We start from the raw sequence: 26,904 nt of genomic DNA on the forward strand, positions 1-26,904 counted from the left end.
TAGTTTAGTTTGTCAATTTTTTTTATTGTCTTTTGGCTGGGATTGTTCAATTGATCTGCTAGTCAGGTACATTAATTTTCAGTTTTTCATTCAATTCTTTGGATTGTATTTCAGGACTTGTCCTGCTATGTTTTTTATTTTGTCGTCATGATTTTTGTTACGATCATATGACGTCACAGCCACTTTTTGTTCTTTCGTTCATGCAAACTCAAAAATGATTTCACTCTCAAAAATGACTTCCTCACTTTGAAATTGACTTTTACTTACTTTAATTCAGAGATAAAGTCAAATGGGTGTGTTTCAATCTAAATGAAGGTTATCAGAGAGCAGCTAATAGAGGCAGCAATAACTTATACAGATTTTTAATCAAAATATAACAGATCAGCCCTCAATGAAAAGACGAATTTTTCTGGTCTGTCTTTTTACTGTTTTTTTAGACTGCCGATCTACGAATCTATTGCGGCTATTTTCTGGCAATCTGCCAGCTATGTGCCAAGTTTTTTTGAGAACAATCTCAATTTGTATGTTTCAAAAGATAGAGAAGAGAACCGAATACACATACTATTTCATTTCTGTAAACTCTGCAAAGAATATCTGTAGTCGGCTGCCTCCAACACAAAACCAGACCACCTCCTCAATGCAATTCAAAGAAAACTGGGTTGCAGAGGGGAAGTAACAGCAACATCTCAGCATGTTGCTTGATTTGAGTTGAAAAAGTTTTTTTTTAATAAAAACCCTGCCCAAGAATTGGTCTCGGGCAACAGATTCTTCTTTTCTGATGCGGGCAAAAAGTTAGCTGTAGTTCAGGCTAATATAGAATAGGTCATGTATTCTGATCAATCATGTCACCGCGGTAATGGTAAGGTAGAGGGTGGTCTCTAGGAACATCTGACGGACCAGTCTTAAATTATGATCATTTCCTCTCTGTCTCGTACATCCAATATCTCATTGCATTAAGGTGTTTGTTTGGTAGAAAATGTGAGTCAGCTGCTGGAGGAATTCTTTCGGTCAACCAGGGAGATAGATAAAGAAAGAGCCAGTTTGACGTTTCACTGTCTGAGCTCCGATTTCATGCATGATTAATTGCTGTCAAACGAAGTTTGTAGCAATTATATTAGTCCTTTTGGTCTTTTTTTAATGCGATTTTTTGCTTGACCGATTTTTCATCTGAACCATTTGACTTTTGTTCTTAAAAACAAGATAAACAGGCAGCAAACAGTTGGCATTCTGTTCCATTAGAGGCCCTTAGCCGCGTTTAATAGTCTTTCATGCACTTAGTGTGATGAAGCTACTGGGAAGGCCGTAGTTTAAGGTTAAAAGTTCATTTTTAGGAGTTTTTGAGACCAAAATGATGAAATTTTGTGTGTTTTTGTCATTTTTTGAAACTTTTGTTGGAACAGTCTAAAAATAAGGCTGATAAAGGACTTTTGCAAGACATAAGTACTTTTTATGAACATTTTAAGAGCTATATGCTTTAATTATTTATAAAAGAGCAAATGCAGGCCCAATGTGTTTCTTTTCATTCCCTTTTTTACCTTCTCATCTTCTATGATAAAAATTCAGTCTTAAAACAATTGCTCTACTTAAGAGCAATCTTTACATTTTTGACCCTAAAGTTTTCATTACTTTCGTCTCCCCGCTCACTGGATTAGTGAAAACAAACTCAACTCTGTCTAAGTGTCTTTAACACAGGATGACACCGTTTATTTTTCTCCATAACGGTCAGTTGGACAAAAAAATCCAAAATTAGCAAGATGTGTAGCTCAACCAATTCATCCTGAATTCACACCAGAGAATCAAGGGTAATTGAAAACATAACCAAGGCCTGCGCATTGAACGTATTGAAGCAACCTTGGCAAAAAAGATTAAAAGCTATTGAGAGCCCTACAGGTTGGACGCTTCAGTAAGGACACCTAATCGTTTTAAAGTTTTTCAGAACAATCTCACTTTGTATGTTTCAAAAGATAGAGAAGAGAACCGAATACACATACTATTTCATTTCTGTAAACTCTGCAAAGAATTTCTGTACTCGGCTGCCTCCAACACGAAACCAGGCCTCCTCGCTGCACTTCAAAGCAAACAGGCTGGCAGATGGGGGGTTACAGAAACATATCGGGCTTGAAATGTACAAGATAAGGATTAATAGCCGCCTCAGCGTCTCAGCCGGCTATTATAGCGCTCCTAATTTTTTTTTACTTAGTCGAATGAAATCTTTTGGCTTTACCTTTTTTCACAGCTTATTCGACATTTTGCGTGAAATCTTTTTGACTTACCTAGGCTAGTTTCACTCTTCTCTCATTCTGCTAAGAGAGTTTTTGGACAGCGCAGCAGTTGCTCAGTAAAACAATTAATTCAAGACGAACAGAGTTAGTATCGAAAACGAATTCAGAAATATAAACCCATAAAGCCCTATTTTAGATGCCCGTTACTCGAACTTTCTTCTTAGTTACCATATCTAATGCTTATTGGTATCATTACTAGCCCCTGTGTGATCTAACAACGAAACAGGAGTATGTTGAGCTCCAACGTGACATTAAATTAGTTCGCACTTTTAAATTGTTTGTACAAAAATTCTTTTTTTCCTAGTTTTCCCTCTTTTTTTCAATCCCAATCTTGGTTATGGGAATCAACGGTGGCTATTTTCCTGCAATCTGCCAGGTATGTTTGTTACCAAATTTACGCCGTCTGTGCTTTCGGATTTGATTCCTTTAGGCCTCCTAATTACCCAATCCGTTGAATCTTTCTCACCTCTCTCCTCTCCAGCTCAGGAAGAAGGCACAAGTTTAGGTAGTCTCAGGATTTAATTTCAACAGATATTTGATAATTGAACCATAGAAAACACTGCTGAACCGCGAATGTTTTCCCACACTAAAAACACATCCATCCACTGAAGACCTATTGGCTTGACGAATCGTTGAGCTTATTCCCAGAAATTTCGTCAACTTATGAAAATAAACCAGATGAAAAATTCAACAACTGGTGGCACTTCTGTGTAAAACGAAACATCTTGGAGCCAAGGTTCTTCCTACAATAAAGTTGCTAAAAGAGGAAAACTAATCATCTTTGCTTGAAAAAGAAAAAAAATGTCAAAATCGGCAACAGATACTTCAAGCTAAGTTTATAAGGGTAAACTTTTCTTCAAACTGTCGCTAGTGTGCAGGGAAAGAAAGATAATTAGCTAAGGGCCCTGGTGCTTGCTCATTAAAAGTCAAAGTTAAAGATGGCAAGCAATTAAAAAGCGACAAAACTTTGGCATCAATAAAAAGAAATATAGCACAGGGTCTTAGTGTCTAATCATTACTAAAGGAAGTTAGACTCGTTGGGGAAGAGAAAATTTGTAACTTCGCAGCCAACAAAAAAACGTTAGGCATAACGTCTTGATGTTTACACACCGGGAGTATAAATTAAAGTCAGCAATGGACGAGAGAAAATTTATCACAACAAGAAGAGCCGAAGAGCCTAGGACTGTATGTTTTTTCCTCAGAAGTGGAAGTAAAAGTCAACGAGGGAGAGGCTATGAGCAACCTGTGCTTAAATTAAAGACAGCCACTGTGGATTCTTGATGTCCCCCCCCAGAACAGAAAATGTACAGAAAACGCTGAAAAACATCTGCAGCGTACTGCCTCGAAAATTTTTGTTCAAAATATACTATTTTTCTAATATTTTTCTGATAACAGAAATTGTAGAAAATTTATTCAGACGGAAAATCTGTAGATTGTTGTGCAAAAGTATTAAAAATTAAACTCGGTGAGCAGCAGAAGCTGCAAGAAGTGCCGAAAATAAAAGTTTTCAACGCAGTGCCTTGTTTATTTGTTCAGGTGGATGCTAAAACCGTTGAGGGACAAAAACTGAGAAACGTTTGATCCAATGAGAAATCTTTAGCGTTAGGGCTTCCGGTTTAATTATTAGAAATGAAAACTGTACGAAAGAAAGTCTGCTAGTGGCTTTCGGTTTATGTAAGTTTATGTCTTTGAGGGACAGAAAGTGCGTATAAGTATCAGACATGAGAATATTGACAACGTAATGTCTCGATGAGTCCTGGTTAAAGTCGGATTTATAATGAGCGAGGGACAAAGTTTGAGAGAAATATCTCAAAAAACGCATTAACAATCACCGTAGAGTCATAGTCGGCGGGAGACAAAAAATGGAGAATTTTTGCAGAAAACGGAAGCGTGTGGCTTGGAATTTGGTGCTTGAGAGTTTGCAAGTAAGAAACAGCTAGTGACAGAAAGTGAGGAAAAATTTTATGAAAACAAAAAAAAGGTAACATCAGGCTGGAAGTTTTTTATATGAACTCGTTTCCTCACAAAAAGAGGACATAAGAGTCGATGAGTGACAAAGATTGAGAAAAAAACGTAAGTGTAGGTTTTTAATGTTTGTCGATCAAGTGAAAAATAAAGTCAGAAATGCGTACGCATGAAAAGTACAAGTAGCAAACGCCGGGAGACTTTGAGTGAATAAACATTTTGAGAACAAAATAGAGTCGGGTCTGGATATTTGCTCATTAGAAATGTAGGTAGAGAATTAGGAAAGGACAGGAAAAATAGTGAGCCTCGGTTCTTGATGTTTGCTCACTAGATGTGCGAGTTAAAGTTGTTGAGGGTACAAAATCAGTGAAAATCTGCATAGAAAATTCTTTATCATAGTTGCTGGATATGCACTTGTTGACAAGAATTGTTTCAAAAAACCGTTAAAGAAGCGATATCTCTCATTGCAATTAAAAAGTAGAGTCGCTGAGGGAAAGTGACAAGTATTTTTGAGAAAAACTAGGGCCAGCGAATGGTCAAAATCGGAGACTAACAAAAAACAGAATTTTTACAAGACAAAATTACCAACTTATAGCCTTGTGTCTGATCTGTCGTTCAAAGAAAACAATGTTAAGTTTTGCAAGAAATGTGTTTAAAAATTTGGGTGTAAAAAACGTTGACTAAAAGAAAGTGTGCAAAAAAATTCTCAAAGGAAGATCTTAAAGTTTGAAGCTTGTAGTTTTTTAAAGGTCTTTCGGGTTCATTAATTAGATAAACAATTAGATAAACAATTAGATATATTCTTGATAAGCATTCCCCAGAACTCCAAGTAAAATTCAAGAGGAAGGAGAAGTTTGAAAAATTGGCTGAGAAGAAAAAAAACAGAGGGTTTTTATGTTGGTCCATTAGAAGTAGAGTTGGGAAGGACAAGAAGCGAGGAATGCTTGTAGAAAAAATTCAGCGTCGTTTAAAAATTGACGATGGACATAAAGTGAAAAAAAAATGCAGAAAAAAATCACGAGGGTTGGGACTTTGTGTCTACTCATCAGAAGTGGAATTAAAAGTAGGCAATTTTTGCTAACGTATGCGTGTTTTTGCTTCACTATAACTGGATGTTAAAACCGTTGAGTGAAAGAAAACTATATGTTACGTTTTACATAGAGAAATAAAATTTATGAGGTATGATAACTATTGGAATGTTGTGATTTTTTCAGAGAAATAATATCCAGCGTAGGGTTGAAGACGGCACGAGACAAAAAGAGAACACTTTAACACAGAACAAAAGTCTATGTTAAACTGTTGAGGGTGAAAATAAAAAATCTGGAAAATTTTTTCACCATAGTTCTTCAAAACTCATTTGTTGAAGTGAATAGTTGAAGCGTTGAGTAAAAGAAAGTGTTTTTTACAATTGCAGTGAAAAAAAATCAAAGAGTTGGGACTTGATGTCTGCTCATGAGCAGAATTTAACGTAGATGATTTTTGCTCATTAAGACTAGGACTCGGCAAGTGACATAGGCGAGGATTTTTTCAAAAAAAATACTTGGTTAGAGTAGGCTTGCTTACAAGAAATGGTTGTTAAAGTCGCGGAGTAGACTAAAAAATATTTTTTATGATGTAAAGACATCTATGAGGTACGAAACACGATATAATGTGATAATAAAGAGCAAACTGTCATTGTAGGGCCTTGATTTGCATCATAAGTTGAAATTAATGTCGGCAAAAAAGATAAAATTTTGCAAAAACTGACAGGGTAGATTCTTAATGTTTTCTCAATACACAAGGAAGCTACAGTCAGCGAGAAACAGATCAAGAGGAAATATGTTTGGAAAGAACTAAAGCGCAACGTTGGGTTAAAACGGGCAAGATGTTTCCTTATCAAAAGTGGAAGTTATAAATGGATAGCGACAAAAGTTGTAAAGAAAAATGTAAAGTTGTGAAGAAAAGAGGAGAAACTTCATCGCACTGCCTTGATTTATCTTTGTTGAAGTGGATAATAAAAACGTTGAGCGGCTGAAAAGAGGAAATTTTGCTCAATAGAAAATTTTGGAGCGTGAAAATTTGCTCCTTTATAATAAGGTTGCGAGTTTGTTTTTACATTGTCAGCTCTTAGTTATTGAGTTTATCCAAAAATTATGCAATTGGAAGACTCCGAGGAACAAAAAAATCTTGTTTTAAAATAAAGGTCAGGGTTGGGATTTGGCTTCTGCTTATCGGAAGTGGAAGTTCAAGTCATTGATGGGTAATCATTAGAAATGTAATTAAGAATTGACACGTGACAGAAAAAAGGCTAATTTCAGGAGCGAAAAAGTTGTTAGCATAGCGCTTGAAGATTTTTTTCATTAGAAATTAATGTCAAAAGAGTTTGGGATAGTATTTCGATAAGGAAGTATAGAATTTGAGGGAAAACATTAGAAAAGGTTAGAGAAAAGAGAAACTTGTAAGCGTAGGACCTTGGTGCTTTCTCATTACAGGGAGAAGTTATAGTCATAGTACCAGGAAAAAAAAGATTTTGCAAAGAAATCACGGGCACCGCAACGTCAAAGTCGGTGAAGGACAAAACTTGAAAAAAATCTGCAGACAAAATGTCCTGAGGATTGATATTCTTTGGTTGATTATCAGAAATAAAAGTCGAAGTTAGTAATATCTGTTTCAAAAAATGCACGTAAGAGACGGCTTGTGACAAAAAGTGAAGTCATTTTTCCGAAAACAAAAACTGTTAGCATGCATAGGCGTTGAAGTTTCTTTCAAGAGATTTCGTTTTGAAAACCGTCGAGAGAAAAAAAATAAAAATGAGAATTAGTTAGATAGCTGAGTTTAGAACTTTGATAGAGGAAACATGAGGAAATGTTTATTTAGAAAACAAAGAAAACAGAATGTCGTCAGCGTAGGTCCTTGCTGAGCGTTTTAACAGAATTGGCCAGAAATAGAAAAAATCAGCCAAAAACTGCAAACATATAGTAGAATTGAAGAAACTGAAATCTTAGAGCTCATTACAAAACCCGGCGAGGAGTAAAAAGTCAAATGCTTTTCAGGATACTAATAAAACGTGAAGCTAAGGTGGATTTTTGTTCTTGCAGAAAAGAATTACAGTCAGTAGTTTTTTAGAAAACCAAAACAATCGGCCGGAACCGATCATCAAAATGGCTTATTAAAAGTAGATACTGAAATCACTGAGAAATGAATGTGAGGAAACATAGCAAACTGAAAAATTGTCTTGACCAATAGTTAATTTTCAATGTTGCACGCACAACTATCTTTACAGCTCCAGAAAAAAACCTGAACAAATTTGCTGAATGAAGGACACAAAGGAGCGAAAGGTTGTACCTTAACTTGTTTGAAACTGAAGGAAAACACGTGAAAGACAATTAAGTTGTTTTAATTTAGAAGTAAAACCAATCATTTAGTGAACTTCGCAAGCTGGCAATTTTCAGGCGTGGCCAATTTACGTCATAAAGTTCCACTTTTCGTGGTGCAAATAAGTGAAAAATGCAAAATAATATGAAGTACAAGGTATATGAACAGACTAGTGGCCAAGTCTTCGAGTATTTTTTTGCCGATAATTTTTCTTCAATGCGTTGTTGAATGTTTAAACGCTCCCTGCGAGACAAAAATCTGCAGAGGACAAATTTGACCATGCGCCTAAACCATAATCCCTAGGCAATAGCTACTAACTGCTGTGCTACGCGTCGCTGAGTGGCTGGGCTGATTATTTTTTGCAAAAATTACAGAGTAGAGTCTTAAGGTTTTCTCACTACAAAAGGAAGCTACCGTCAGCGCGTAACAGATCAAGAAGGAATTTTGTTGTAAAGAACTAAAGCGCAACTTAGAGCTAAAACGGGCAGGATATTTGCTATTCAAAAATGGAAGTCAAAATTGGAGAGCAACAAAAATTGTCTAAAAAATTTTTGAAGAGGAGAAACCTCATTGCGGTGCCTTAATTTATATTTGTTGAAGTGGATAATAATATTGTTGAGTGGGTGAAAAAGAAGAAGATTTGCTCAAAAGAAAGTTTTGGAGCGTGAAGAATTGCTCCTTTATTATGAAGTTGAGAGCTTGTTTTTACATTGTCAGCGCTTAGTTATCAAGTTTATCCATAAAATATGCAATTGCAGAACTCCGTGGGACAAACTCTGAAAAGCAATTCGATATTAAAAATGATCAGTATTGGCATTTGGCGTTTGCCTATTGGATTTTGAAGTTAAAATCTTTGATAGGTAATCATAAGAATTGCAATTAAGAATTGACACGTGACAGAAAAAAAGTTTGCGAGAAGTTTTGCGAGAAAAAAGTTTGCGAGAAAAAAGTTTGCGAGAACACTTGACAGAGCGAAAAATTTGCTAGTATAGGGATTGAATGTTTTTTATTTAAAAATTAATGTCAAAAGAGTTAAGTGACAGTAATTAGATAAAGAACTTTAGAATTTCAGGGTGTGGTGGCTGAGCTTAATAAATGAACAACCAAATCGAATAGCGCTTCAGGGCCTTTTCCAGCAGTAAAGTCAGAATAGCATGACAAGCGAAATTTAATATTACATTTTATCACAAGCAAAATGGTTTGCCCCCTTTCTTCAAAACTTATATTAGGTAACTGTATTTAGTACGACGTTGTCCTACATGAAGCTGAACTGAACCTCAAACTCATACTACAAAATTATTGCCACATATTCACGTTTTCACAATGACACAAAATGATCTCAAACAGAGTAAGAAATACCCAACTTGTTATGCCAGATTCGATGAAATTTGGGTTTTCTTAACATTTCAGAGAGTGCGGGGCACCGTATAAAAAATACCGATCTCCTAACTCAGTGTATTAGAGAATTTTACAAGATAATGATCTACAACTAATCAAAGATTCAATTTTGACATGTAAACCCATGCGACTATCAGCATAAAGGAGCTTTGAAAACTACCAAAGATCAGTTGAAACGCTTTAACTTTTGTCTTATTAAATTGACATAGAGTGTCTATTGAAGCACGTTTTCTTGAGCGGTAAATTACTTGTTAACGTATCTTGTTTCCTTAGATCAAAATATTGACTGTACAGTATAACTTAACTTTGGCATGTTGAAAAGAGAATTAACTTTGTTTTTCTCAAAAAACTTACTTTCTGAGGAACAAAGTTCCTGAGTAAGAAACGCTCTGTGCAAACATATAGTCATTTTCTCTTACTGGCTTTAACGAAGCCCGTTCTTGCTCAATATTGGTGTTATTGAAACCAATAGCGAGACTTGCTAACTTTGAAGTAAGAAAAAAAAATTATCAGATTTGCAAACGGCAAGAGACCCTGCTTAAACTTCGCATACTTACAGCCAAGTTATAGGGCTACAATTTATAAAAACAGGATTTCCAATTTTTTGATTTATAACTTGAGTTATTAACAAAACTTATCAAAAAATTCATTGTCTCAAATTGAACTAATTTGTTTTTCTGAGCGAAATAAGTTTGTTAAACAGCAGAGCAGGGAATTAGTTATTTGAAATTATTGAGTATCAAGTAATGCAACGGTAAGTGACACTATAGAGGATAATACAGATCACAAAGGTAACTGCAGAAACATAATATTTGGACAGAAAGCACTTAAACGAACGGGGCGGTGTAAAGTTTTCCTTGACTTTGATAGGAGAGCAGCCGTTACAGAGGGACAAAACTTTCTAAATGTTTAGAAAAAAAAAGAGGTTTCAGCATAGAGCCTTGCCGCTTTCTAGAAGGAAGCTATAGTCGGAGAAAGGCAGAAAAAGAGGAAATTTTAACAAAGAAATAATAAAAACCGCAACGTCAAAGTCGGTGAAGGCCAAAACGTGAAAAAATCTTCTGACAAAAAATCTGATGTCTTGAGGGTTGATATTCGTTGTTTGGTTATCAGAAACAAAAGTCGAAGTTAGTGATATCTTTTTTATTGGAACGCAAGTAAAAGACGACTTGTGACAGAAAAAATAATCATTTCTCCGAAAACAAAAACTGTTAGAATGCATAGGGGTTGAAGTTTTATTCCAAAGAACTCAATTTGAAAACCGTCGAGAAAAAAAATAAAGATGAGAATTAATTAGACAGCTATTTTTCGGACTTTGATAGAGGATACATGAGGAAATGTTTTATTTAGAAAACAAAGAAAACAGAAAGTCGTCAGCGTAGGTCCTTGCTGAGCGTTTTACCAGATGTGGCCGGAAACAGAAAAAATCGGTCAGAAAAACTGCAAACATATTGCAGAATAACGATCTTAGGGCTCATTACCAATGGAAATTAAAATACGACGAGGGATAAAAAGTCAAATTTTTTTCAGGAAACAAATAAAACGTGAATCTAAGGTGTAGAAATTTGTTCTTGCGGAAGAGAAAACAGTCGCCGAAGCGCTAAGCGAAAAGTCAGTAATTGTTTAGAAAACCAAATAAATAGGCTGGATTCGGTCATGAAAACGACTTATTAAAAGTAAATATTGAAGTCACTGAGGGAATGAATGTTAGGAAACATAGCAAACCAGAAAAATGTCTTGACCAATTGTTAGTTTTGAATGTTGCATTCACAAACATTTTTACAGCTGCATAAAGTATTCTTAACAAACTTGCTGAACGAATGACATAAAAAAACGACAGCCTGTACTTTAAAAAGTTTGAAACTGAAGGAAAATATTTGAAAGACAATTCAGTTATTGTTCCGTCCCCTCTTGAGGGGAGAGGACCTATATGCTCAAAGGGTTTTTTTGTTCAATCAATTTTGGCCGATCGATATATTCATCGTAGAGAGTTGAGACTGGTATCATTAGAAAGCTTGTCCAGTGTAGAATATGGAATTAAACATATTTTTCTGATTTTAGTTTCTTACAGGGAGTTATCGAGGTTTAAACTTTTGAGAAAATAGAGTGAATTCCGTTGATTTTATTCACATTTTCCGCAATTTTTGACAAAAATTTCGCCAATGTTGCAAAAATTTGTTACATTTTGATAAAGAAAGTGTTGTTGATTTTATTTTTAAAGAAGAAAGTATTGTCGGTTTTTTATATGATTTTTTTTTGTCAAAAAATCTGACAAATACTTATAAATTCAGACTTTTTTATCAAAAAAAGCACGAAAAAAAATTCTTTAGTCCACTTTGATTAAATTTTCAGGATGTACACGCCCAGACACCACTTACACAATCTTTGTAGAATCAAAAGGGAGCTATTTTTACATCAACTTCCGCTGCGAGTGCTCCGTAATTAAAACTTTGCCGCTTTTTGCTAACTTTACTCGTTGATTATCAAAAACTCAGCATTTTTTTTAATTTGTTGACCAACAAAATATCTATATCTATAATATTCAAGAAATTAAGTTTTCTTGAAAAATAAACAACATTAGCAATGCTAGCTTTGGACCAAAGCTAGTTTTTGTAAAAAAAATCGATCTTTTTATTTATTAATTAAATAACAGAACATTTCAAATCAATGCTCTTTTATGATAGGTCCAAATTGCTTCCTAACTATCTTCAAATAATTGTATCTTGTTTTTGTTTTGAAAACTTATGGTCGTTCAAATTTTAAAAATAATTTGATTTTCAAATAGATAATGAAGTTTGCCTCCATTTTTCTCTTAATTTGGTCATTTTGTAGCTCAGTGTCAGCATTTAAAGAATGCTTCTCCTTTCTACTGAAGTCAAATTTAAAATTCATTGCGGTTTTACTCCTTAAGGTATGGATTTATGGCTTTGATACTACTAGATTTCAATTTACTATTTGTTCAAGTTTTTGCCCATTTTTTACATTTTCCGGTTATGTCACATTGTCACTTTATTACAAAATATGGCGAGGAGTAAAAAGTCAAATGTTTTTCAGGAAACTAATAAAACGTGAAGCTAAGGTGGAATTTTGTTCTTGCAGAAAAGAATTACAGTCAGCAGTTTTCTAGAAAACCAAAACAATCGGCCTGAACGGATCATGAAAATGGCTTATTAAAAATAGATACTGAAATCACTGAGAAATGAATGTGAGGAAACGTAGCAAACTGAAAAATTGTCTTGACCAAGAGTTAATTTTCAATGTTGCACGTACAACTATCTTTACAGCTCCAGAAAAAAAACCTGAACAAATTTGCTGAAAGAAGGACACAAAGGAGCGAAAGGTTGTACCTTAACATGTTTGAAACTGAAGGAAAACACGTGAAAGATAATTTAGTTGTTTTAATTTAGAAGTAAAACCAATAATTTAGTGAACTTCGCAAGCTGGCAATTTTCAGGCGTGGCCAATTTACGTCATAGTTCCACTTTTCGTGGTGCAAACAAGTGAAAAAAGCAAAATAATTTGAAGTACAAGGTATATGAACAGACGAGTGGCCAAGTCTTCGAGTATTTTTTTGCCGATAATTTTTCTTCAATGCGTTGTTGAATGTTTAAACGCTCCCTGCGAGACAAAAATCTGCAGAGGACAAATTTGACCATGTGCCTAATCCATAATCCCTAGGCAATAGCTACTAACTGCTGTGCTACGCGTCGCTGAGTGGCTAGGCTGATTATTTTTTTGCAAAAATTACAGAGTAGAGTCTTAAGGTTTTCTCACTACAAAAGGAAGCTACCGTCAGCGAGTAACAGATCAAAAGGAATTTTGTTGTAAAGAACTAAAGCGCAACTTAGAGTTAAAACGGGCAGGATATTTGCTAATCAAAATTGGAAGTTAAAATTGGAGAGCAACAAAAATTGTCTAAGAAAATTTGAAGAGGAGAAACTTCATTGCAGTGCCTTAATTTATATTTGTTGAAGTGGATAATAATAATGTTGATTGGCTGAAAAAGAGGAACATTTGATCAGAAGAAAGTTTTGGAGCGTGAAGAATTGCTCCTTTATTATGAAGTTGAGAGCTTGTTTTTACATTGTCAGCGCTTAGTTATCGAGTTTATCCATAAAATATGCAATTGGAGGACTCCGTGGGACAAAGAGGAAAATTTGCTCAGAAGAAAGTTTTGAAGCGTGAAGAATTGTTCCTTTATTATGAAGTTGAGAGCTTGTTTTTACTTTGTCAGCGCTTAGTTATCGAGTTTATCCATAAAATATGCAATTGGAGGACTCCGTGGGACAAAAGCTGAAGAGCAATTCTGCAAAAAAAATGATCAGGATTGGCATTTGGCGTTTGCTTATTGGAAGTGGAAGTTTAAATCTTTGATAGGTAATCACTAGAATTGCAATTAAGAATTGACACGTTACAGAAAAAAGTTTGCGAGAAAAAAAGTTTGCGAGAACACTTGACAGAGCTAAAAATTTGCTAGTATAGGGATTGAATGTTTTTTTAATTACAAACTAATGTCAAAAGAGTTAAGTGACAGTAATTAGATAAAGAATTTTAGAATTTCAGGGTGTGGTGACTGAGCTTATTAAATGAACAACCAAATTGAATAGCACTTCAGGGCCTTTTCTAGAATTAAAGTCAGAATAGCATGACAAGCGAAATTTAATATAACATTTTAACTCAAGCAAAGTGTTCTACCCCCTTTCTTCAAAACTTATATTAAGTAACTGTATTTAGTACCTAGTTGTCATACATGAAGCTGAACTGAACCTCAAACTCATACTACACAATTATTGCCACATACTCACGTTTTCACAATGACACAAAATGATCTCAAACAGAGTAAGAAATACCCAACTTGGTATGCCAGATTCGATGAAATTTGGGATTTTCTTAACATTTCAGAAAGTGCGGGGCACCATATAAAAAAAACCGAACCCCTAACTCAGTGTATTAGAAAATTTTACAAGATAATGATCTACAACTAATCAAAGATGCAATTTTGACATGTAAACCCATGCGACTATCAGCATAAAGGAGCTTTGAAAACTACCAAAGATCAGTTGAAACGCTTCAATTTTGTCTTATTAAATTGACATAGAGTGTCTATTGAAGCACGTTTTCTTGAGCGGTAAATTACTTGTTAACGTATCTTGTTTCCTTAGATCATATTATTGATTGTACAGTATAACTTAACTTTGGCATGTTGAAACGAGAATTAACTTTGTTTTTCTCAAAAAACTTACTTTCTGAGGAACAAAGTTCCTGAGTAAGAAACGCTCTGTGCAAACATATAGTCATTTACTCTTACTGGCTTCAACGAAGCCCGTTCTTGCTCAATATTGGTGTTATTGAAACCAATAGCGAGACTTGATAACTTTGAAGTAAGAAAAAAAATTATCAGATTTGCAAACGGCAAGAGACCCTGCTTAAACTTTGCATACTTACAGCCAAGTTATAGGGCTACAATTTATAAAAACAGGATTTCCAATTTTTTGATTTATAACTTGAGTTACTAACAAAACTTATCAAAAAATTCATTGTCTCAATTTGAACTAATTTGTTTTTCTGAGCGAAAGAAGTTTGTTAAACAGCAGAGCAGGGAATTAGTTATTTGAAATTATTGAGTATCAAGTAATGCAACGGTAAGTGACACTATAGAGGATAATACAGATCACAAAGGTAACTGCAGAAACATAATATTTGGACAGAAAGCACTAAAACGAACGGGGCGGTGTAAAGTTTTCCTTGACTTTGATAGGAGAGCAGCCGTTACAGAGGGACGAAACTTTCGAAATGTTTAGAAAAGAGAAAGGTGGTTTCAGCATAGAGCCTTGCTGCTTTCTAGGAGGAAGCTATAGTCGGAGAACGGCAGAAAAAGAGGAAATTTTGCGAAGAAATAATAAAAACCGCAACGTCAAAGTCGGTGAAGGCCAAAACGTGAAAAAAATCTGCTGACAAAAAATCTGATGTCTTGAGGGTTGATATTCGTTGTTTGGTTATCAGAAACAAAAGTCGAAGTTATTGATATCTTTTTTATTGGAACGCAAGTAAAAGACGACTTGTGACAGAAAAGGAAATCATTTCTCCGAGAACAAAAATTGTAAGAATGCATAGGGGTTGAAGTTTTTTTCCAAAGAACTCAATTTGAAAACCGTCGAGAAAAAAAATAAAGATGAGAATTAATTAGACAGCTATTTTTCGGACTTTGATAGAGGATACATGAGGAAATGTTTTATTTAGAAAACAAAGAAAACAGAAAGTCGTCAGCGTAGGTCCTTGCTGAGCGTCTAAACAGAAAGGGCCGGAAACAGAAAAGATCGGTCAAAAAAATTGCAAACATTTTGCAGAAATAAAATCTTAGGGCTCATTACCAATGGAAATTAAAATACGGCGAGTGATAAAAAGTCAACTGTTTTCAGGAATCAAATAAAACGTGAATCTAAGGTGTAGAAATTTGTTCTGGCGGAATAGAAAACAGATTCGCCAAAGCGCTAAGCAAAAATTCAGTAATTAATCGTTTAGAAAACCAAATAAATAGGCTGGATTCGGTCATGAAAATGACTTATTAAAAGTAACTATTGAAGTCACTGAGGGAATGAATGTGAGGAAACATAGCAAACCGGAAAAATGTCTTGACCAATTGTTAGTTTTGAATGTTGCTTTCACAAATATTTTTACAGCTGCATAAAGTATTCTTAACAAACTTACTGAACGAATGACATAAAAGAACAACAGGCTGTACTTTAAAAAGTTTGAATCTGAAGGAAAATGTTTGAAAGACAATTCAGTTATTGTTCCGTCCCCTCTTGAGGGGAGAGGACCTATATGCTCAAATGGGTTTTTTACTCAGTCAATTTTTGCCGATCGATATATTCTTCGTAGAGAGTTGAGACTGGTATCATTAGAAAGCTTGTCCAGCGTAGAATATAGAATTAAACAGATTTTTCTGATTTTAGTTTCTTACAGGGAGTTATCGAGGTTTAAATTTTTGAGAAAATAGAGTGAATTCCGTTGATTTTATTCACATTTTCCGCAATTTTTGACTAAAATTTTGCCAATGTTGCAAAAATTTGTTACATTTTGATAAAGAAAGTGTTGTTGATTTTATTTTTAAAGAAGAAAATATTGTCGGCTTTTTAATATAATTTTTTTTGTCAAAAAATCTGACAAATACTTTTAAATTCAGACTTTTTTTATCAAAAACAGCACAAAAAAAATCTTTAGTCCACTTTGGTTAAATTTTCAGGATGTACACGCCCAAACATCACTTACACAATCTTTGTAGACTCAAAAGGGAGCTATTTTTACATCAACTTCCGCTGCGAGTGCTCCGTAATTAAAACTTTGCCGCTTTTTGCTAACTTTACTCGTTGATTATCAAAAACTCAGCATTATTTTTTAATTTGTTGACCAACAAAATATCTAATTCTATAATATTCGAAAAATTAAGTGTTCATGAAGGACAAAGAGTATTAGCAATGCTAGTTTTGGACCAATGCTAGTTTTTGTAAAAAAAAAACGATCTTTTTATTTATTAATTAAATAACAGAACATTTCAAATCAAAGCTCACTAATGATAGGTCCAAATTGCTTCCTAACTACCTTCAAATAATTGTATCTTGTTTTTGTTTTGAAAACTTATGGTCGTTCGAATTTTAAAAACATTTGATTTTTAAATAGATAATAAAGTTTACCTCCATTTTTCTCTTAATTTGGTCATTTTGTAGCTCAATGTCAGCATTTGAAGAATGCTTCTCCTTTCTACTGAAGTCAAATTTAAAATTCATTGCGGTTTTACTCCTTAAGGTATGGATTTCTGGTTTTGATACCACCAGATTTCACATTTACTATATTTTCAAGTTTTTGCCCATTTTTCACATTTTCCGGTTATGTCACATTGTCACTTCATTGACATTTCATGTATCACCCTATTGATGTTCAAAATAAGGCAAAGTCAATGTTATTAAATTCCTTGAAGAGAACGGCTTCGACAAAACTTTCTCGAAGTATTTGATTGAATTTTTTAAATTTTTTCTTTAACTGTCGTTTTTACTTTGTCTTTTTAATCACATGAAATTTCCTGTAGAATGACCCGGTTTCATTGACTTTTAATGAAACAATAGAAAGGCCAATATTTTGACATTAGTAGATAGCTCATGGCTTTCATGACTTTGAAAAGAATTGTTTTCCAAAATACGAAAAAACTTTTTAGCTTTGCAATTTTGGTCCTTTTATTGTCTGTTTGTTATCTAGTCTCGTTAATTACAAGCCATATATGACAATATTGTTGTCAAGCAAAGTTTTCAAAGGGATTGATGTCGTAAAATCTAATATTTTTAAAGAATTCTTTCTGACTTTAGTGGCTTCGACACGGATTTTTCACAAACAAAAGTAAATTAGTTTTTGATTTTTGTCATGTTTTACATTCTTTTTGTAGACGTAAAATCTATTTTGGATAATTCCAGGTCTCATAGTCTTCTTCTGGAAGAATAAACGAACTTAATTATTTCATTCTGTAATTAATGGCTTGCATGTCTTTGCAAATTTTTTTTTTCGAATAAAACAAGTATTACTTAATTTTGCCTTTTTTTCTTTCTTGTCTAATTGTTACATGGTTCCAACAATGAGAGGTCACATAATACTTTATCAGTGTTTGAAACAGTTGCAATCGAACATATTTGGAGGACCAAAGTATGGCTTTACGGTTTCGAAAGCGTTTTCTTGCAAAAATTATCTGATTTTTTGTTTGTTGTCTATTTTTTGTTCTTTTTGTAACCCCATAGAAATTGAACACCGACAGTTCTTAATTCCCACCATTAGAAAAAATGGTAATTGTAAACCTATGGTATATTTTAGTTGATTTCTAATGGTTTTCATTACTTTGAAGTTGATTGTTTTTAAAAAAATAAACGACTATTTCAAATTTAACGTTTTTCTTCTTTATTGTCTTATTGCTACCAAGACTTATTATGGACTGCTCCCCTATCTTTTATGGTTAATTACAAGTTATTTTGTTTAATTTCAGTTTTATCTGACGCTATTTTGACTTTGTTATTAACTTTTGTTTTTTAAAACGTACATAAACTTTTTGATTTAATTAATGTTTCTTGTTTTTGTTTGATTTCGCTGTTCGTCTTGACTTGCTTTCTTAATATTGGCATATCTCATGAATCTAAAGCACCTTTTTTTCTCCACTGAGTTATTTGCTTTGGAGGTTATCTTTTCGTTCATACACCAATTTTTTTGAAAAATACTTGAATTTTTGGGGTTTTCTATCTGTTCCTCATTTGGTAGACAATTATGCCAAAATTGTGGATGAGCGGGGTCGGAACCTTATGTGCGATTGCACATTACAGAGCCTTTTTGTTTAAATTTAGAAGTAAAACCACTCATTAAGTGAACTTCGCAAGCTAGCAATTTTCATGCTTGGCCAATGTACGTCGTAAAGTTCTACCTTTCTTGGTGCAAATAAGTGAAAATCCAAAATAATTTGAAGCAAAAGATAGATGAGTAGATGGGTGGCTAAGTCTTTGAGTGATATTTTTGCGGATATTTTTTCTTCAATGCGTTGTTGAATGTTTAAAAGCTCCCTGCGAGACAACATTCTGCAGATGACAAACTTGACCATGTGCCTGGTCCATAATCCGTAGGCAATAGCAATTAGCTGCTGGGCCACGCGTCGCTGAGCGGTTGGGTTGAGTAATTCTATTGCACGAACATTCTTTTATTCGAATCATTGAAGTCATTCCCAACAAGCAAAATCAATACAGTTGTGCAAAAACCCATCAACCCTTTGATGGCACCCATAGATCTTCACTCCTAGTCTTCTTGTTTGCTATTTCATTAACTGGCAAGTTACACCGATCGAACTCTTCCCATATCGACTCACCTACGAAAATAATTTTACTTCCCAAATTGTCCAATCTCGGATTAAAAAATGTCCGTGCTCAACTCTCGTTCACAACATCTTAAGAAACTGAAAAAAACTACTTTTTATAAACAGAATTTCATTAGAAGGCAAGCAAGTTTCATTAATTTAGATGTAACACAAAGATGCGGGGTAGGCGCTCATTCAGTCATACAAAGCCGGTAGTAGAACAACCTGAACTGCCTTTCATTATCGACTGAAAACCTAAAACAAAACTTGATTGAGACTTGATCAAATTAAAAATCCTTAAACTACAGATTATATCACATACTTGTCAATCTTTTCTAAAATCCATTCAGTTGAAACAGCGAGAGAGGTAAGTCAGAAATCAAAATTTAAAAGCGTGATTTTTTTCGAGAAAAATGTGAAGGAAAAGTAAAAACGAATTTAAAGAAGAGAGCACCGTAATAATAGCTGTTTGAGTAGTTGCTGCGTATATTAATCATCTCTTATGCTCAATTGACTTTAACGCAACAAAAATAAATAGAAAAGATTTTAAAAATTTAAATTTTGTAAACTCAATTTCCCACAATTGATTTGGGTAGCGACTTTAAGAGACCTGCTGGTTTTTTACTGCTATTTGTTCCGACTATTTTTTGTCTCACTGTTTAATTCCCCTGACCATCTCAACTTTCGCCATCAATAGCGGGATGCACCAGACCAACCAAATCTTTTAGAGTTTTATTACTATTCTCTAAGTTCATGAACCACCTACTCTGCTAAGAAGACATAAAAATATGGTTTGCGGAGCGTTTTTGTTTTTGGCAGTTAAAACGCCGAACGCCGCCTGTCCCCTTCCTTAACGCCTTACCCTTTCCTGCAACTCGTCCACCCTTGCACCTCGTTCCACTCCTAACTGTGGACACTCGACCAGCTCCACTCAATTTATCATTTTATTTGACCCCCTTTTCTGCTCTTTTTCTGCCTTTTTGGGCTTAAGTTGGCCTCTCAAAGCTACTGACGCAGACAACAGCTCGGCAGTTGTGTAAAAGCATCAGTTATTGATTTTTGTGGAGCGGAACTTAGCTTAGTTACTTAGCTACGGAGGTATTTCTGACATATTTCAACCGAAATTTTGATTATAGGAAAATCTCTAAAAACAATCTGAATCAGAGGGTTCTTGACGTTTTAATGGGTTAACGAATTTAAAAATTGTTCTGCGTTTTAATTCGTTGAATCTTGCGCAAGCTGAAATCAGAATTTCCAACAAAATCTGACAAATTTTTAAAAACTTTTATTGATTGGGACCTTGATTGGAGCGGATAAAAGATGAAATGATAATGATACAAACTTTGTGTTAATTTTGGTTCAATGATATGCTCAGAGAATGAGCATTAGCTAAGAATAAATGATGAAAATTATTTTGTTTAGTTTGGCTTCAGTGACCGTTTTTCTAGCAAAAAGTTGTTGCAAGGTCTTTTAAAACTTGACGACATCTTCCATCCAAACTGCCAGAAACATTTTTAAAGTTTGGGCCAATCAATTTTATAGATCACAGTTGTTTTAGATTATGATTTTAAATAACTTTGGACAACTGATTTAAGAATGGTTGGATTCTCAGACCATTTAGCTGTTTAGAAAACTTCTTTCACTTCGAGATGTATACCAAAAACATGTCAGCACTTGACCACTACATAGCACCCGGAATCGCCATTCACATCTCAAACATGAAAATCAACAACACATACGCAGTCCAATGTCGCTTTGAAGACTCGTTTCAAATGTGCCCTGAAATGAAAAAGTTAGGCCATGACTACAGCTATTCTAACAGAGGCGGATTTCTAGCCCAATTCGGGTCGCGAGGATCAGCGGAAGATGTGAAGATTGCTGCCGAACAGTTCGGCTATAGGAAAGGTCCAACTACAGTAGCTACCACGACTTAGATAGAGATCTCAGAAGTTGCAGATGTGGTTTCTAACTTTTGATGACCAGGAAATTCTGTGTACGAAATTGAAGCTAGATGTAGTTGACAGAGTATCTTCAAAGACCAGAAGCGAAGATAGTAGATTCGTGGCGAAATCGAGGTAGTTGTTTTGTAGCATCTGTGACTGTAGAACATAAAACCTGTCTTCAGAAGTTGGAAGCTTGTCTAATCTCACCGGGACAAGATCTATCTCTCAGTTTAAATAAACACCGACAAAAGTTGTATAGTTAAGAGTTACATTCCGCTCAAGTACTAGGAATCTGTAACTGAATAGAGTAACTTTCTGTGGCCCTCGTAACTATGATTTATAGATGATTCAAATGGTCATGATTTGATGTGATATGGACGCTTATGAATCAAAGAAATACATAGATCAATTAAAAATGAAGAAAAAGCGTTTTTCGAAAGTAAACATTTATGTTTTGCATTCTGCATTGGCTTTACTGCAAAATTATCGATGATCTGCGCAGCTAATTGTATACAAAAAAATTGCTCGAAAAAGTATTCCATTCTGCCTTAAGAATTACAAAAACATTTTTTTCTTGCAAATAAAGGGATGATTTCAACCAGATAATACGGGCATAGCATTTTCCACCAATGGACTAGGAAAACTTTGATTTGTTGCCGAAATTTAACTTTCAAAACAAGTACATATTTTACCAATCAGAGAATTAAGATTTAGGGAGCCGTGTTTGTTATTACGACTCAAAAAAAGGTATCTTATCGTTCGATACGTTTGTTAATAGAAAAAAGGGATGTGAAAATAAAGTCACACTGCTGAACAAAATGAAGAGCATGGAATAGCAAACGTGATCTTCTCTCCAAATCTTTGGAGGCGAGAACTACCTACCCGCCTAATAAATACCCCCCTCATCAGTAACTTGTACCATTTCCCCTACCACCCCCCCCCCCCACACACACACACACACACACACACACACACACACACACACACACACACACACACACACACACACACACGCACACACACACACACACACAAAGACACACACAAACAAAAACACAACCTACATGCTTAAATTGAAAATAGCGTCTGCTTTTTGTTCAAAAAACAATAGTTCTTTTGGGTAATTAATTTTTTAATTTCTTTCGATTGGGTCTCCGTATTAGATACCTGTTTTGTTTATGCAAAATTTTGCTTCACCGTTTTTGCCTTTTTCTCCAGGAGCATTCTTTGATTAATAGCCGCGAAGCGATAGCGGCTATTATTGGGGACATCGTGTTTTTTTTTAATTCGTCGTCTCCATTGATGATTCTTACGACCAGACTTCTTGGAATTGACTTCTTGAAATTGACTTCATGGAATTGACTTCAGTGACTTCTATTGCTTTGCAGTTAAAATTTTTGTGTCTGACGTCATTTCTGCTTTTAGGTCAGTTGCGTGACTTACCTCACTCACAAAAATGACTTATGAACTCACTTATGGAACTTTATTTTTTTTGAACATAAAATAGTGTGCATCTAAGTAGTGCCAAACTTATATGCCCTGGTTCTTGAGTAACAGTCTTGAGCTTTTGATTTTAATTATCAATTTTGAAAAAGCTCTCATAGCGCTTTTTCCCTATAGACTGTATATGTCAAAAAATTGACAGTCCGAATCTAACCCAAAAAGGGTAGTTAACTATTAAAAGACTGGTGGTCGATCTGTCTATCTTATTTCTTTAGTTGTTTCAATTCATGGAAGGCCACAAGCGTCTATCGCGGCTATTTTCCGGCAATCTGCCGGCTATGTTTTCGCATGTCACTCTTTCACGCTTGTCTTCCTTTTTTACGAGTAATATCAATTGCTCTCATTCTGATGTAACATTTGTTGCTAAAATAAAAGCGGTTGTAGCATTGCGAGTAACAAGGGCACGACAGCCGAATAGATCATGCTTCTGTCGAAGATTCCGGAGGTCGCGAGTTCGAGCCACGCCCCTGAGGGAGCCACGCCCCTGAGTTCGAGCCACGCCCCAGAGGGATATTTTTGCACCCACGAGGAAAATTTATCTCAGCTACATCACCTGAAACAAAATTCCCCACCTATCGTTTGAGAGGAACTTGACCGAATTTAGTCGGTTTATGTTTATTAATTGCCCTCAAACGAAGTTTGCAGCAATATATATTAGTCCTGTCGGTCTTTTTTATGCGATTTTTCGCTTGACAAATTTTTCTGACGCTTTTTACTTTTCGTCCTCAAAAACGGGATAAACAGGTAGCGCCCAGCGGGAATTAAGTGCTCTTAGAGCCTTTCAGCTGTTTCAGCTCAAACTGTTTTGGAGACTTATAATTGGACTTATGGTATGAAAGTCGGTTTTTAGAGGTTGAAGACTCCCCCCCCCAATATTGCCCCCACCCCCAACGCTCTGTTGCCCCCAGCCCAATGTTGCCACTCATCAGCACCCTGGTGCGACCCCCCCCCCCTCTACCGTGGCTAGCTACTGACGAACAACCGCTCGCTAAAAACTCGCAAATTTATACCAATTGTCAAAAGTTTTTTCAAGCTTTTTGAAAATTTGCACGGGTTCTTTAGTTTTATCAGCCCTAGGTGTCAAGGAATCTCGTCTGCGGTTTGATAAAGGTTTACTGCATAGTTTCTTGTGGTAATAAAATGGTTTCAGCTTTTTAACATTGCGTAATTTAACAATTTTTGACAAAATTTGCAGTTTTTGTCAATTTTTATGTCACTTTTTGTCAGTATTCATGTTTTTCCCTAACCAGAAACCAGAAAACCTCCTTACAATTTTGATAAAGACTTACTAAAAAAACTTTATCGGCCATGGAATAGTTTTCAATTTTTTAATATCACAAATTTTTTCGGTTTTTTTGTAAAAAATTGCATTTTTTTACATTTTTCAACATTTTTTGTAATTATCTAAGGTTTTTAGTTCCCACGAACCTGGAAACCTCCTATTGGGTTTAAAGATAGGTTATTGAAAAATTTTTATTGGCAAAGGAGTAGTTTTAAACTCTTTAATACCACAAATTTTTTCGAATTTTTTGTTTGACATACCTTTTAATTTTTTTGAAAATTTTGCCATTTTTAGTTTTATCCGGCCGCAATGGCAAAGGAGCCTCCTCTAGTGTGTAATAATAGGTTACTATATACTTTCTCGACGTAATTGAACTTTTTTCAATTTTTTTGACATTTATTGTCATTTTCAGGGTTTTTCAGCTTCAGGGTTAAGAAGACCTCCTTAGGGGATTGATAATAGTTTGTTGCATATTATCTAGAGTTAATGGAAAGTTTTCAACATTTTAACATCACGCATTTTAACAATTTTTTAATAAAAATGTTAATTTTTTAAAAATTTTTCAATATTTATTGTCATTATCTAAGCTTTTCCAGCCCAAGGAGCCAGGAAACCTTCTTTAGGGTTTGATGGTAGGTTGTTAGTTTTTCGATGGCCATGTAAAACTCTTCAATTTTTTATTATCACTTTTTTATCGATTTTTTGAATTTTATCATCACTTCTTGATCCATTTTTTTCAAGTTTTTTCTTTTTGTAATTATATGTTTATCCTGCTTGAAGAAGCCCAAGGAACCTCCTCTAGGGTCTGAAAATAGGTTGCTGTATAGTTTTTGGAACTAATGGAATGTCTTTTTAAGATTTTGGCATCACGAATTTTGGCTCTTTTATGAATTTTTTTTTTTGCATTTTTCAAGTTCTTAAAAATTGTTTATAGAAGTTTCAAGAAATTGTTTATTGGTCATTTAGGTTTCTTTGGCTTCAGGAGCCAAGGAAACTCCTCCATGGTTTGATAATATGTTAATGTATACTTTATGGATGTAATGAAATGTTTTTCAAGATTTTAACATCACAAATTCACGCACCATTTTGAAAATCTTTTGAAATTCTTTTTGGACTATTTTGATTCGTCTTTGATTTTTTCGTGCCCCAGGGGCCCAGGGACCTCTCCAAGGTTTGATGATAAGCTGGTGCATAGTTTCTGGAGTTAATGGATTGGTTATCAATATATTAATTACTCCAGATTCAGCAACTTTGTTATAAAATTTTAATTTTTTTTTCAAACTTTCTCAAAATTATCATGTTCCAAGTTTATGGATCTTTATGAGCCAGTGAAACTAATTAAAGCATGAAAACTGAAAAGTAGTAGTTTCTTGAGACATTGAAACTGTTTTAAAGATTTTAAAATCGTGAGTTTTAGCATGATTTTGTTAAAATTTGCTATGGTTTTCCAAATTTTTGAATACTATGTCCTTTTCTGAGTTTAACGATCATTAGTGGCCACGAAGCTTTTCAAGTTTTGCAGATTGGGTTACCTGACATAACTCCAGCAACAAAAATTAGTTTTCACCATTTCAAATAACAAAATTGGAAGCTTTGATTAAATTTTGCAAAATTTTGCAGTTTCTTTAAACAACAGATTTTTCTTTGATTTATTTAATAACAAGGCCAGAAATTCTAAAGTTGCAGAGTCGAATCAAACTAAAGCTAGCCTCACTAAGCCGTGGCTAGTTACTGACGAAGCAAACTGCTCGCTGGTCGTTTGAGAGCAATTCGCTCGACGTTAGTGGGTTATCAATTGCTCTCAAACGAATCTTGTAAAAATTATATTAGTCCTGTCGGCCTTTTTTTTGCAATTTTTCTGCTTGACCAATTTTTCGTCTGACGCGTTTCATTTTTCGTCCTCAAAAATGGGATAAACAGGTAGCGTTCAGCGGGAACTAAGTGCTCTTAGAGCTTTTCAGCTCTATTTCAGCTCGAACTGTATTGGAGAATTATAATTGGATTATGGTATGAAGGTCAGTTCTTAGAAGTTGAAGCCCCCCTCCCTCCCGTGTTTAGCTACTGAAGAACAACCGCTTGCTAAAAACACGCAATTTTATACCAATTGTCACAAGTTTTTTCCAGCTTTTTAAAAATTTTTGTGGTTTTTTGAGTTTTATCAGCCCTAGGTGTCAAGGAACCTCCTCCGCGGTTTGATAATAGTTTACTGCATAGTTTCTAGTTGTAATAGAGTGGTTTCAACATTGTAACATCGCGAATTTTAACAATTTTTTGACAAAACTTGCAGTTTTTGTCAATTTTTTTGTCATTATTCAAGTTTTTCGTACCCAGAAGCCAGAAAACCTCCTTACGGTTTTGATAAAGACTTACTAAAAAAAATTTATCGGTCATGGAATAGTTTTCGACTTTTTTAATATCACAAAATTTATCAGTTTTTTTGTAAAAATTGCTTTTTTAAAAAATTTTTGAACATTTATTTTAATTATCTAAGGTTTTTCATTCTCAGGAGCCAGGAAACCTCCTATTGGGTTTAAAAAAGATAGGTTATTGAAAATTTTTTTTGGCTACGGAATAGTTTTAAACTCTTTAATATCAAAAATTTTTCGATCTTTTCTTTGACAAACCTTGCAATTTCTTATGAAAGTTTTGCCATTTTTTAGTTTTATCCGGCCGCAAGAGCAAAGGAGCCTCCTCTAGTGTTTAATAATAGGTTACTATGTACTTTCTAGACGTAATTGAACTTTTTTCAATTTTTTTGACATTTATTGTCATTTACAGGGTGTTCCAGCCTCAGGGTTAAGAAGACCTCCTTAGGGGATTGATAACAGTTTGCTGCATATTATCTAGAGTTAATGGAAGGTTTTCAACATTTTAACATCACGAATTTTAACAATTTCTTGATAAAAATTTTAATTTTTTTCAAATTTTTCGATATTTATTGTCATTATCTAAGGTTTGACAGCCCAAGGAGCCAGGAAACCTCCTATAATGTTTGATGGTAGGTTTTTGGTTTTTTGTTGGGCATAGAATACTTTTCAACTTTAATATCACAAATTTTATCGATTTTTTTTTATAAAACTTGCCATTTTTTCACGTTTCACGTTTTTTGAATATGTCATTTATATGTTTATCCTGCTTGAAAAAGCCCAAGGAACCTCCTCTAGCTTCTGATAATAAGTTACTGTATGTTTTTTGGATCTAATGGAATGTTTTTTGAAGATTTTAACATCACGAATTCAAGCAACATTTTAAAAATCTTTTGAAATTCTTTTCATGTTTTTGGATTATTTTGATTCGTCT

At 34.5% G+C, this 26,904-nt stretch overlaps 1 protein-coding gene across 1 annotated transcript in view; it reads left to right on the plus strand.

Moving 5' to 3' along the window:
* Window positions 1–21,216, plus strand: part of LOC142338496 (uncharacterized) — a 94,082-nt gene extending 72,866 nt beyond the window's left edge. The window contains exon 11 of the mRNA XM_075388276.1: window positions 20,506–21,216. Within this exon, the coding sequence (XP_075244391.1) occupies window positions 20,506–20,810 (305 nt within the window). The 3' untranslated portion in view covers window positions 20,811–21,216. The remainder of the gene's footprint in view (window positions 1–20,505) is intronic.
* Window positions 21,217–26,904: the final 5,688 nt, after the last annotated feature.

Source organism: Convolutriloba macropyga, chromosome 4 (assembly GCF_964194025.1).
Source record: "Convolutriloba macropyga chromosome 4, txConMacr16.3, whole genome shotgun sequence".
Lineage (NCBI taxonomy): Eukaryota > Metazoa > Xenacoelomorpha > Acoela > Convolutidae > Convolutriloba > Convolutriloba macropyga.